The following is a 12,891-nucleotide window of genomic DNA, read 5'->3' as shown; positions in this document are numbered from 1 at the left end:
GTTTGTCAGTGTATTTGTAGTGGCTAAGCTCCTCCCTCTCCTGTTTGCTGTTAGACCCTGCTCAGGTGGTGCGAATGCCCCGGGAGACCTACCTTCCAACAGGCATGGGGGGTGTCATCACCTGTCCAGTGAGAGCTGAACCCCCCATGCTCTTTGTTAACTGGACCAAAGATGGGGACAACCTGGACCTCAACATGGTGAGCGAGATAGCTGAGGGTCCTAAAAGCTCTTCACAAAATGACCTGTCTGTGATATTCTGTGCCTTTTATTTTTCTTTAATGGAAAAACTGGTCTCCCTTTTCTTTCTTTTCAGTTCCCTGGTTGGATGGTGAACTCAGAGGGCTCTGTGTTCATAGCAACAGCCAATGATGACGCAGTGGGCATGTACACCTGCACTGCCTATAACAGTTATGGAACAATGGGCCAATCAGAGCCCACTAAGGTGGTTCTGGAGGTAAGGCTCTCATGTTTCCTTTGAGGCATTGAAGGAAGAGTCAATTGTATTTATTTGTGTAGAGCTTTTTAGAGAAAACTATCACAAAGACACTTTGCAGAGCAACAGAAAGAAAATTGGGCAAAAACCTGGCCTGAACCCCCCAAAAAGCAGGCAAGTGAGGTAAAAGTGTTCCAGTTTTAGTGTATATCTGCATTTAAAACACTTTTTCTCAACCCCACAGGACCCCCCCTCATTCCAGGTCTCCCCCCGTGCTGAGTACCTCCAGGAGGTGGGCCGAGATCTGGTCATCCCCTGTCAGGGTCGTGGAGACCCCTCTCCCAATGTCACCTGGAGCAAGGTACAGTAAGGCACTGATACTGAAGCTACTGGAAACACTGACTCCAGCACTCCCTGTTATAGCTTCACACACTGCTGCTCCATTCTCTCTCATAAGCACAACGGCATAGTTAAATTTCATTTTCTTCTGCTATCATTGTTTTAAGCAATCTCTTTTCTGTTTGCCAAAAGTGCTTATATACTTAATTATATCTACTGATACTTGCTGTTTTCTTATGTAATGTGCCCTCTATGACATTTCTTCTGTATCAAGTCAAATTTGATCAGTTGATTGATTTTTTTGGCCCTGATACATAGATGCAGTGATGCTTTATGCAGTTTCTCATCCTGGAGTGCCCATCAGACAGCATACACCACCACAGGGACTAAGACTCATTTATCCTTTCACCTCAATCTTATCGCTTCCTCCCTCTCTTCCTCCAAAGGTCGGTCCCCTGCCTCGCTCTCCATATACTGTGGCTGCCAATGGCTCCCTGGTGTTGCGGCCACTCAAGAAAGACCACCAGGGGGCATGGGAGTGCCACGTCACCAACCGAGTGGCTACCATCAGCACCAGCACTATCGTCTTAGTACTGGGTGAGTGGCTCCTCTATAAGTTACAGTACATGTACACACAGGTCAGATGTAAGAAATAATAAAGAAACGCATCAGCAAACACACTTATTAACCTTTTTCTGTAAAAGTTAGAAACAAACAGAAGTGGTAAGTCTGCATTTATGTCCAAACATAAGAACTGAAAAGACAGTTGTTTGCAAATGGAAAACAGACTGGGTAATTTGAGTGAAAATCATCTGTTTGCTATCTGGGAACATTAAGTAGTTTATTTTTTGGTTTATAATTCACAAGTAAAAATATGAAACTTTTGACATTTGTTCAAAACGGATATGCAAAAGGCCTACTTTTCTCTCTTATCCTCTCAGGTACCAGTCCCCATGCTGTTTCCTCTGTGTCAGTCATCCCAGAGATGAACCAGGCTAATGTTTCCTGGGAGCCTGGCTTTGATGGGGGGTACACCCAAAAATTCAGCGTTTGGTAGGCGTCTCAGTCGCTCTTTCGTGTGTATCGTATGGCATACATGGCATCATATGGATCTGTGTGTTTAAATCCGGATTCCCTCTCTTTCCATGGCTAGGCTGAGGCAGGCTTCCAGGGGAAAACACGAGTGGACATCCCTGCTCGTACCTACCTCCAAGTCCCACCTGCTAGTGACTGGGCTGCTCCCAGGAACCAGCTACCAGTTCAGCATCTTACCCCAGAACAAACTGGGCTCAGGACCCTTTAGTGAAATCACTACTATCAGAACACTGGGTCAGTACTGTCAGTGCTGGGAACTTACCTTATCATGGGGGTGGAGTCTAATTGGATATGTTGTAGAGCAGTGGTTCCCGACCCTGGAGATCTCTCAGTTTCAACCCTAAATTGGCACACCTGATTCTACTGATCAGCAGCTCAGTGAGATCTTTAGCTGTTGCATGAGGTGTGCTTTGTTAGGGCTGGAGTGAAAACTTACAGGAGGGTAGATCTCCAGTAGTAGGGTTGGGAACCACTGTTGTAGAGCACCTCTAGATGCTGAATGGTAATGGAATGTGTTTTTTAAGTGTGAAACTTATCTTGACCCACCCTTTTTATCTCTATTACCAGTTCCCCCAACAGATCCGCCTATGATTGTAACAACGATACCTAAACTGGCCCCACCATCATCGCTATCTGCCAATAGGAGCTCAGAGGGGATTGTGCTGACATGGGAACTGCCCCTGTCTAAGTCTCCGCCCATCACTGCCTTTGTGCTCCAAGCACGCCGTGAAAGGGGGGAGTGGTCAATTCTCAATGGGGCCATTGGGGCCAACAAAACTGAGATACTGGTGGAAGGATTACTAAAGGTGGGTGGTCAAGACTGCTGTCCAGACAGCACAGTTCATTTTTGCATTTGTTTGCTTCTGTGTGCCTCATAAATTGAAATCCTTCAGAATATTTGTCACTTTCTTTTGGTGCATATAATGTATTAGCTTATAGATGACCATGTTGTTACTTAGCACGGTGTGTAAATTCATTGAGTATACTTGAAGTTATAGCACTATATTGTAAACCTGAAGGTGGTAAGATCAATTCTCACTTGGGATAGCACTGTTTTATTATCGAACAAGGAGCGCTGACACATTTGCTTTCAGGAAAATTTGACTATGAGCATCTGCAAAGTCAAATAGCATCATCAAGGCCTCTCCTTCAGCTGGCTAATTTACTGAAAACATTTTTGCTGCAGTTGATTTGTTTATAGTCCACAACTCTCCTTTCACAAAATGTTGAGCTATGTGCTGTTCAACTGATGTCACCGGCAATTCCCAACCCCCCCCCACCCCCCCCCCCCCCCCCCACCACCACTCCACAGGACACTGTCTATGAGCTACGGATGCTGTCTCGCAGAAACAAGCTGGTCAGTGAGCCTAGTGAGTCAGTCAACATCTCCACAGCAGGTTGGTAAATGGCTCCTCCTCACTTGTCTTTGAGAACCCTGTCTGACAACCAAAGGGCATATTTCCATAGCTGAGCAGCTGTTAAGCTTGACAGCACATCACCACATCTAGAGCTATTAACATCTCTAGCAATTCATGCTATCATCATTATTGCTGTTAGCATAACTTTCAAAGGTGTCGTTATCATAAAAGCAGCTTGAGAGTGGACCCATATATATTTATTTATATATATATTTTGTTTTCACTGTGAATGTAACTAGAAAAATGTTGCATGGTAGACTAAGTATAACCATTACTTATAGTGTTAGTAAGTTCTTCAGGCTCTGCAGAGCAATGAAAGGTACGCTGTGATGTCATTGCAGGCATGGAAGTATATCCAGTTCGAACAAGCCTCTTGGAGTTTGTCCCTGAGCCGCTATTGGCTGGTGTGGTGGGTGGAGTGTGTTTCCTGTTTGTGGCCATCATCCTCTCCCTGTTGACGGCCTGTATCATGAGCCACAGGAGAGACCAGCGGCGCAGGAAAAGGAGGGATGGTAAATGCTCTTCTGCTGTAAAACAGCCTTACTGCCACCTGGTCTGTGTGCACCACTTTATTTCCCAAAGGTCCCCATGCTGTGGGGTTGAGAACCCTAATGTACACTTTTAGAGAGAGAAGATTAATCGATAAATCAACTCTCAGAGCATCTGGGTGGCTGTCTAGATGACTACAGTCCATTTGATCATTTTTATGTGGCATGCAATGCTCAAAGCAAGCTGAGACCTATGCCCAATTACCTTCAAATCCACTTAATTATGAATGTGCATACTTGCCAACATCTTGTTAAGCCATATAGGAGACCCAAGTCAATTTATGTTTTGGAACAAATTGAGAAACCACACCTTGTTGTCACTGAGTGATGTGTTGAATTATCTTGAGTGTCTGAGAAAAGAGGGGTCTGAAATGCAATAGTGTTGACAAGTATACTTTCATCCTATCTTTTCCTTTCCTCCACTCCATGAGGGCCAGTCTAGCCAGTGAAAGATGATCATTAAACTTGTTTCCTTTGCTGAAGAGTATCAGATGCAAGGCCCTCAGAGACTGGACATAAGGAAGGGATCTGTATAGAGTGCTGTTGTTTTGCCCTTTGACCATTTGTGGTGTTTTGTTTCAGTTTGAACCTATTTTGGCATCTCATCTTTTCATTTTGTTTGATTTGCACCATTGTATGACCTTTCCCCCCCTACCCCCCTTTTCAGATCTCCCCACTGCCCTCCAGAAGAGCCCACCTACGGAGTAAGTGCCCACCATCTGTCCTGTGTGTTTCTCCATTGTCTTGTGCTCCTCTCATGAACCCCATAGTTTTTTCTTTCCTTTGTGTTTTTGTGAGTCGCTGAATAGAGAGACATTTTGGGGACCATATCCTAACAAATTATCACATCTGTGAATTCTTCCTTTTCTTAGGAATTGCAATCAAAGAGATTTTTCTGAAATGTTGATGCCGATCCAGTCCATGCAAATATTAATTTTGATGAGTCATTGAATCATCATGCTTTCCCATGCCGAAAAACCGTGATGTGCCTTCCATAGAAAGTGTTTAAGGCAAATGTAGACACATAGGATTTAGTGTGTCGGTTGATTGTTTGAGGTGTAAAGGCCAGAAAAGAAACATCCAGCTGAGAATTCTCTCTCTCTCTTGCTCGCTCTCTCTCTCTCATTATTTCTTTGTTTCGATTTAAGTAATGCCTTTGATGTGTTGACTGTGGAAATAAAGGATGGTTAAAATTCTCTCTCTCTCTCTCTCTCTCTCTCTCTCTCACAGAGCTGGCTCGCCTACTGACAGCCCCGACAGTGTCCTGAAACTGAAGCTGTGCCCACCCCTGTCCTTCTTCCCCAACTCTTCATCCTCCCAGTCGGACCGCTCCTCCTTCGACAAGGCCAGCCGCAGTGAATATCAGGACCAGCGGCGGCAGCTCCTGTCCAGCTCCTCACCCCCACCCCACTACACCCTCTTTGAGAGCCACCTCGGGGGCACGTCTTCCCCAACCTCTGCCTTGGAGTCCATCTCCCGGGGGCCCGACGGGCGCTTCATTGTCCAGCCTTACGACAAGAGCTCCACCCCCAGCAACATCAAGATAAGCTTAAAGAAGGACTTCCCACAGTGTTCAGCAGGGGGCGACAGCAGCACAGGCAGCAGCAGAGCGTCTTACAGGGGCTCTCCAAAATCGGATTCCCTAGACTCCGAAAGTGCAGAGAAGAAGAACCCCTCCCCAGTCCTCACAGTAGACCTGCCCGGCCCCAGCAAAATCTCACATTCTCCCGGGCGGGTCAAGGCGATGGCCAGGAACTTTTCCCGTCATGGCTGCTTCTACTCAGATGATGAGCAGGGCTGCTCTGAGGCTCTGCTAGAGAGGGCCAGCTTCTACTCTGACAGCAGCGAGAAGAGGGACTATGACCCTTTGAAGAAGTACCGCATGTCTGTCCACCCAGAAGGCGTGTTCCCTAGCCTTAACCGAAAAACAAGGGAGGCGGAGAGAGAGAGGCTCCAACCCAGCTTGGAGAGTGAGAGTCAGCTGACCAACACCAGCACCCTGGTGTCCCAGATGGAACATGAGCGAGAGAGGGACAACCTGAGCAAGTGCCTGCAGCTGGCACGGGAGCGAGAAGAGATGGAGAGGGAACTGGAGCGATATACCGCCAGCCAGAGGGTGCGAGAAGCAGATACAACAGGAAGTAGGAGGGAGCGGAAGGCCCAGGCTGAGGAGCCCATTTGGAAGTTGCAAGATGTCACCCTTCGTCAAAAAGCCCATCATATCAGTGGTCAGGCTCAGCGGATGTCCGACTACAGGAGAGGCTGCTACTTCGGAAACACCAGTAGCCCCATGGGAAGGACCTCTTCCTCCTCTTACATCCATTGGGATATTAGCCCTGTCACATCTGTAACCAGCTTGGTCCCATTGCAGAGCCCCCTGGAAAATATCACACAGAGGTCGCAGCAGCCATGCTCACCCCCAGCAGGTGCAGCCACGAGGGACTCTGTGATCGTGGACTGTTCCCGTTCCCCTGTGACTCAGTGCACATCCCTGTCCCTCCTCTCCCCAACCACTCACAGCCTGCCCCTGCTTTCTGGGGGTCTGTGTGGGACTAAGACAAGGTATCCTGAGAGATCCCTGCCAGAAGAAGACTGGAGGGCACAAAGAGAGGGGCTTGAGGGCACTTTCTTTTCTGTGGGAGCCAACGAGAGGGTCAGCAGTCCAGATCAAGGAGCTTTTGTATCAAGGTCCTCCCTCAATTATAATGTCCGGAAGATTGATCCAGGACTGGAGCCAGCAGGAGAAAGCAACGTACACTGTGCTGAAATGGATAAAGTGAGGGCCTTGAGTCCTTCTCACTCTCACGATGAATCCTCTCCCCACCACCCTCCAAAGAGGGAAGGAGGGAAGGACAGCAGTGTTGAGCAGGAAATGCAGAGCCATACTGAGGGTGCTACCTTGCCTTATGAGCACCGGAAATCCACAGAAAGGGGTAAAGATAAACAGAGAGAGAGCAAGACCAGAGACAGTACCGGTAGCCCTCTACTGTCCCCAGAGTTTGAGAAAGAGTGTGTTAGGGCACGCTCGAGAAAGAGCGACAAATGCCTTTACAGCAGTAGCCCCAGTTACGGGTCCCCTTTAACTCTTCTAGAAAATGAAAGCGACAGTGACCAGTCAAATTACTCTGTTGCCAGAATGTCAGACTCTCTGAAACCTAGGTTGGTGATGCAACCTTCCAAAATATCTCTTCTGCAGACAAGTGCAATTCTTGAGTATTTGAGTCTTCCTGGGTTCATTGAGATGAGTGTGGATGAACCCGTTGATGAAGCCGCAGACCCGGCCTGGCCAAGCATAGATGAGAGGTCTGAAAACCTTTTGCAAGGTGGGCTTGATATGGTTTCAAAAGACTGGGAAACTCAAGATTCTGAAACAAAATCAAGTCCCAAAAATGCTGAAGACAGACCTCTAGGTAGCCAGAGTGCAGATTCAGGGCCAAGTGAAGGGCTAGAGTGTAGACATTCCTCAGTGTTGGATACAAGAGAAAGAAGCTTGAAGGTTAGGGCTTCAAACAAAAACATCAAACGATCACTGAGATCAGAAAGTGAAACAGAACAGAGTTACCATTTGGAATTGCAACCACTACTCCCCGACAAGACTCCATCATCAGGTTTAGAGGCACAGCTTGCAAGAACAGACCTCAGTCAGACATTAGTCCATACTGCTAAGGATGTGGCAGATGTCCTGTCCAGAGCTCCTGAATGTTTTACAAGTAGACAGGAGCCTGCCTTGGAACAATCCCAAAGACTTGATACTCAGGGCAATAGGACTAACAGAATATCTTCTAGGATCTACCAGGCTCCTATGCCTTTCATGAAGAAGTCATTAAGTTTGGGTCCAAGTGGAACCCTCTCTGTCATGGGACCTCCAAGACCTCACCTAAAGAAGTCCATTAGCTTAGGGTCACAGAGATGGGAGCATTATGAGAGCCCCAGGAATTATGTCTCTGAAAAGTGTTATCGGGATGAATTCCCAAACCCAGATGTCCGGATCAAGTCTTTTAGCTTAGGTCGGACCTCAGCATATCCCTTCTCCTCTAGACCAGGCCCCTTCTGGCGAGGATCAGCCACCTTTCGACCACAGAGTACCAGAAGCCTCGAGAGTCCTCCTTGTCCAGAGAGGTCTTCAGTCACTCCACCTCGTCTCGCGCCTTTACCTCCACCTATGGAGCCCCTGAGGCACCCAGAAGCCTCAGCTTCCACAAGGCGACAATCTTCAGACCCTCGTCGGCAGGCTACTGCTTTCCCTGACTCATCCAGGTGGCCCATGACCTACCAGGAGGCTCTGAGGTCCGTGCAGCATAAGTCAGTCCCCCGTGACCCCTCCCAGTTTCAGGTCTTCCCCAGACAATTGATGAGGGTGGAGTACCCAAGACCTCTCGAATCCAAGCGGGGCCCACCACGAGCCTTCTTACCCCGGGGCTACAGTTGGCCCTCACCCTACCACTCCCCATTCCCTCCCCGGGAACCGGAAGGCGGAAGACAGAGGGAGAGGGAGTCAGGAAAGGGGGCTGAGGTGGAGATCAGGGACTGCAGGGATGGGAAAGAGGGCAGGGCCAGTTATGCTAGTCAGAGCAGCGGCAGGGGCAGTGTGGGGCCCTCGTACACTCACGCCTTCCTTCGCCAGTCCCTCTCTCTCACCCCTACCCTCCCCAGCTCCCCAGAGACCACTGAAGAATCAGAAATGCACAAAGCCGAAATGGAGCTGCAAAGCAGGAGACTAGCCAAAAGGTGGGGCTGCTCTCTTCGACCATCACGGTCAATCCAAGAGAGAGATTCGCACAAGGCATGGAATAGTGCGCGCTATTGACAGTTCAGTTCCGTTTTTCTTGCAGGATGAGAAAATCACTCATTTAATGTGCATTGATCTGTACTTACCAAGTGAATGAGTTTCTTGCTTGCTTAATTCATCATTTTGTGAGTTAAATCATCATATTTGTGAAAAATGCTACACGTTCTTATTGTGAAGCTACCTGCACCTGTTCTTGTACATCTGCCTTTAGGAGAAACACATCAGTTGATGAGAGCTATGAATGGGATGCAACTGATCTTGCTGTGGAGTCAGAATTCCTGGAGGCCACAAAAACAGATTATGCCCAGGAGGGTGTAGGAAAGGGTAGAGGGGAGCGGAGATATCGCCCTTGCTCTACTGCTGGCCTCCGGGACCCTCGTAGCAAAGGTTAGAAGAGTGTTTCATGGATATACCCTGTAACCAAGCTATAGATTTTGTTTGCTACCACTACCTACCATCTGTGTGTCTGACCTTATCCCAAGATGTATGCCATTACTGTATATTGTGACAAGTATGAAGATTATTCCTGCCCCCTCACTGTTCTCCTTGGTCTTTCTGTCCCCCTATGCTCTCCTTCCCCACCCTCCCATCTGAATCTCCCTGCCAGGCCTGTTCCCCTCGGTCAGTCCACCTTTGTCCACCCCCCCACGTGGCCTGTACGCTCGCTCGCTCAGTGAGGCGCGATTTAATGCCCTCCGCCAGGAGTATCAGGAGTACCGTCGTACCCAGGAGTCCATCTGTTCCCGAGATCCTTGCCTCTCCCCTGACCCTGACCTCGACCCCAACACCGCACTGCTCTGACAGCCAAAATGTTCTGGTCCGTTTGTCCTTCTGTCATTCCATGCCACCTCAGTCTCAGCCTAAATTTGTCTACTTCTGTCTACCATCACTGTTTCATGATTTCTGTGTCCTGACGCAACCCTATTTTCAGTATTTTTGTGTTGCTTTATTTGTCATTTTGACCATCTTCTTTGTATTTACAGTTTTACAGTGTTTCTCTGTCCTTCCAACTACCTCACCTTTTATCTGCTATGCCTTAGCTTAAGTGATAAGTGATTTATAATACTGAATCCGAGATGCATTGATTTTAATTCACACTGAAAAAGATAACAACCAACACCAGATTAATCACATTTTTCTATTTCTTATTTCTGTTCTGCTGCAGAACCTTCCAAAGGAGGGGCCAAATAGTATCTGATTCATCTGTGCACAAGAGAAAACTTTCAGGATGCAAAGTGATTGGACGTTAGTTGACCATGAAGGCTGTTGATTGAACAGTTTAAAGCCAGTGTGCTAGATGACAACACTGGAGAATTATTGGACAGCATGGGATTTCAGTCCATATTCACCTAAGACTGAAACTGAATTTCCTCCAGAACTCTGACGGAGAACTGATAGCACAACCAAAAGAAATCTGCAGGATTTCATAAATATACAATCTCCAATGAGTAATGTTACAAGGAAGGGAAATGAATTCACTGCTTGTCGTTTGATCCATTTCAAATTGGCAGGCATCTGGGGTTGGTTCTTCTTGAAGCCCATATAACAAGCTGAATACCTCTAGGTTATCCTGATTTCAGTCCTTTAGATGGGTGAATATAGATTTATATTTCTGTTTCATCTGTATTTATCAGTACCAGCTTTCTTCTGTGCAAGCTTTCACAGAAGGTCAGTGGAATTCAGTATTTTATGACTCACAGTAAATGGAACTGGACGGTATTTATAATTAGACCAACACAAGACAAAAGGCTTAGTAAACAGTCTGTCAGGTAGGTCCTTTGCTTGGTTAGTTCATGTTTGCAGAAACACTATTATATCTGAAGGACTGTTATGTGCTTCCCTGTGGTCTCAGAGCCCTGTATAATCACCATCAATTTTAAGTACAGGCAGACTGCTGTTGCAGGAGTCTAGAGCTATCAGTGATCTGGGGCCTGTGGTACCAGATGAAATAAGAATAGCTTGCCTGTTTTGGGATTGAGTACAGTGGTGGTTCTGAAGAGGACAGTGAGTTGGTAGCATATGAAACAAAGGAAAGTTTCTTAAGGAAAAAAGCCAGATCCATAAAAAATAGGCTTTTACCAGAAGCTTTCCCAGACTGGTCAGACAATCAAACAGTAAAGCCCCCTCTTCAAAGATACAACTGGAAAAGCAAGATGATAAACTTTATTCTCAATCTCTCAATTTTCTAAAAAAAACATGCTCCTTTAGATTAAGTTGTAGGCATACGTTAGTTCTGGACAGTGTTTATGACCAGGCTCAAGCCCTATTGGTTTTAACCGTGATTCACAGGAGAGCTTTAATGGGGTAACAAGCCATAACAGGTCCAGGTAACCAATCATTTGTTTTGTTTATAGAAAATCTTGTATATTTTTTAATTGTTTTTTTCCATTGTTTTATATATTTTGTAGCATTTTATGAAATAACCATATTTTATTTGTAGAACTTCTCAGTGCTCTTTCACAAATTGGATCAAAACACGCAACATGGACACATAATGAGAACAGAATTGTTTTTGTTTGGTTATGTATCTCCTGTAAAAAAAACAAAAAGCTGAAAAATTGTGTATAAAAATATGTATAATATTTGGAGCCAGCTGCAGAGGAGGAATATATGTGAAGGTAGAATTCAAGAAGTTGTGGCATTTCTCTACTGGGAAAGATAAATCTTTCTTCATGCTCTGTTGTCAGTAGAAGTGTCCACAGGGCAGACAGTGAGTGAACTGCATATGCTGGGTGTTGAGCACCTTAATCACCTGACCATATTGAAGAAGCTTAATACCATATATATTATTAGTTCAGATTGCCATGAGCTGCTATCCAAGCTATTTGGATACCACTTGTAAGTTAAGCCTTGTGTTAAAAACATCTTTATCTGTTTTTAAAGGCATATATTTTCACATTTTAAAACTGTTATGAAGTAGAAGTATATTGGCATTTGGTGAAGGTTCTTAGGAAAAATCTATTTCAATCAATAGATTTTTCAATCAAATCAATTTCAAAATTTTGTACCCTATCAAACTGAATGAACAACTGAAAGACACCCATTTAATCCAGCATATTCGCCTGCATATCCACATCCAGTCTTTCGATGAGATCATTCAGATAGTCAGACTCTTGTGTACAGATGTCTAAAACAGGCTTCAGATTTATGATGTTGTTTTGCTTTGTCTGTTTTGTGGGCAATTGTTAACATCTGTCTTACTTTTCATTGGATGCTTTGTCATGAGGCTTTGTTTCTGCTACACCAGAAATACACAAGTTTTTCCATTTTTCATTTTTTCAACACTCAAAGATGTCATAATTGTATATTCCATTGATGACAGATTAAGTTTGTATTTTTAATCGGACCATAGCCCAGTGCCTAATGCAGTTTTGCACCTTTGCTCAAAAGATGGATTGACATTAATGGGAGGAAAAATATCACCAAGTCTAGTATACACACATTACCTTCAATCATAATTTCAATGAAACAAAAAATATGCCATTTCTTGAATTTAATAAACATTTTGAAATAAGCATTATACTTTCATAATGATTAGGTCATGTTTTTGAATCACCATTATATTCATTCACATTGTTGCAGTTAACATGTTGATGCGCAAAGATGATGTATAAGTGCACTACATAAGTGTCCTTCATCAGTGTGAAAATGTGTGAATAGACACCTCAGTGCTGGTAAATTGTACTTCTCTGTTGGCTCTTGGCAGTGTCTGTTATGTGCTTGAATTTCTATTGTAAGGATTGTTTGCTTCTTGAAGCAAAGGCCCATTTTTAGATTTTGTACAGTTAAAGCCAATTGAAGTTGCATTGTTTTTCATTTTTTGAAAGAATGAAAAGGTCAGATTTTTACATTTTTTAAAGACAAAAAGAAATAAAAGGAGAGAACAGAAACCTTATCTTATATTTAAGATGTTGCTGTAAATTTTTTTATTGAATTTAGAATGTCATCTTTTTGAGAACTTTTTCAGGTTTTGTACAAATTTGGAGGAAAATTTTATGTCCAGTCGTTATGTTGCTGTTTTTAATGTTGTAAATGTTATTTTTATATGTTTGTTTGTAAAAGATTGAATAAATTGCATTTAAATGGATTTTCTGTTGTTACCTATTCTGGTGAAGGTAATGGGGAGGGAGGTATCCTTGCTTGACAGGGATAGTCCCACTCTACATATTATGTATTTACTGCTGAGTCTGCTCCAATTAAATATTTACACATTTCAACACACTGTATTTTGAGATGTGTGTGCACGTGTATGTTGATATATACTGTATA

At 44.8% G+C, this 12,891-nt stretch overlaps 1 protein-coding gene across 2 annotated transcripts in view; it reads left to right on the top strand.

The window, feature by feature from the left end:
• igsf9b (immunoglobulin superfamily, member 9b) overlaps positions 1-12,839 on the top strand; it is a 43,073-nt gene extending 30,234 nt beyond the window's left edge. The window contains exons 9-22 of one of the 2 annotated variants that reach the window (XM_035380200.1): positions 55-197; positions 314-454; positions 678-794; positions 1,219-1,369; positions 1,714-1,825; positions 1,926-2,101; positions 2,435-2,673; positions 3,180-3,264; positions 3,627-3,797; positions 4,501-4,537; positions 5,064-8,561; positions 8,834-9,009; positions 9,230-9,439; positions 9,788-12,839. In XM_035380200.1, coding sequence (XP_035236091.1) covers positions 55-197; positions 314-454; positions 678-794; positions 1,219-1,369; positions 1,714-1,825; positions 1,926-2,101; positions 2,435-2,673; positions 3,180-3,264; positions 3,627-3,797; positions 4,501-4,537; positions 5,064-8,561; positions 8,834-9,009; positions 9,230-9,423 — 5,240 coding nt within the window. In that variant the 3' untranslated portion in view covers positions 9,424-9,439; positions 9,788-12,839. The remainder of the gene's footprint in view (positions 1-54; positions 198-313; positions 455-677; positions 795-1,218; positions 1,370-1,713; positions 1,826-1,925; positions 2,102-2,434; positions 2,674-3,179; positions 3,265-3,626; positions 3,798-4,500; positions 4,538-5,063; positions 8,562-8,833; positions 9,010-9,229; positions 9,440-9,787) is intronic. The other variant, XM_035380201.1, reaches the window with a different exon arrangement.
• Positions 12,840-12,891: the final 52 nt, after the last annotated feature.

Source organism: Anguilla anguilla, chromosome 10 (assembly GCF_013347855.1).
Source record: "Anguilla anguilla isolate fAngAng1 chromosome 10, fAngAng1.pri, whole genome shotgun sequence".
NCBI lineage: Eukaryota > Metazoa > Chordata > Actinopteri > Anguilliformes > Anguillidae > Anguilla > Anguilla anguilla.
This window is presented reverse-complemented; position numbering and strand designations above follow the sequence as displayed.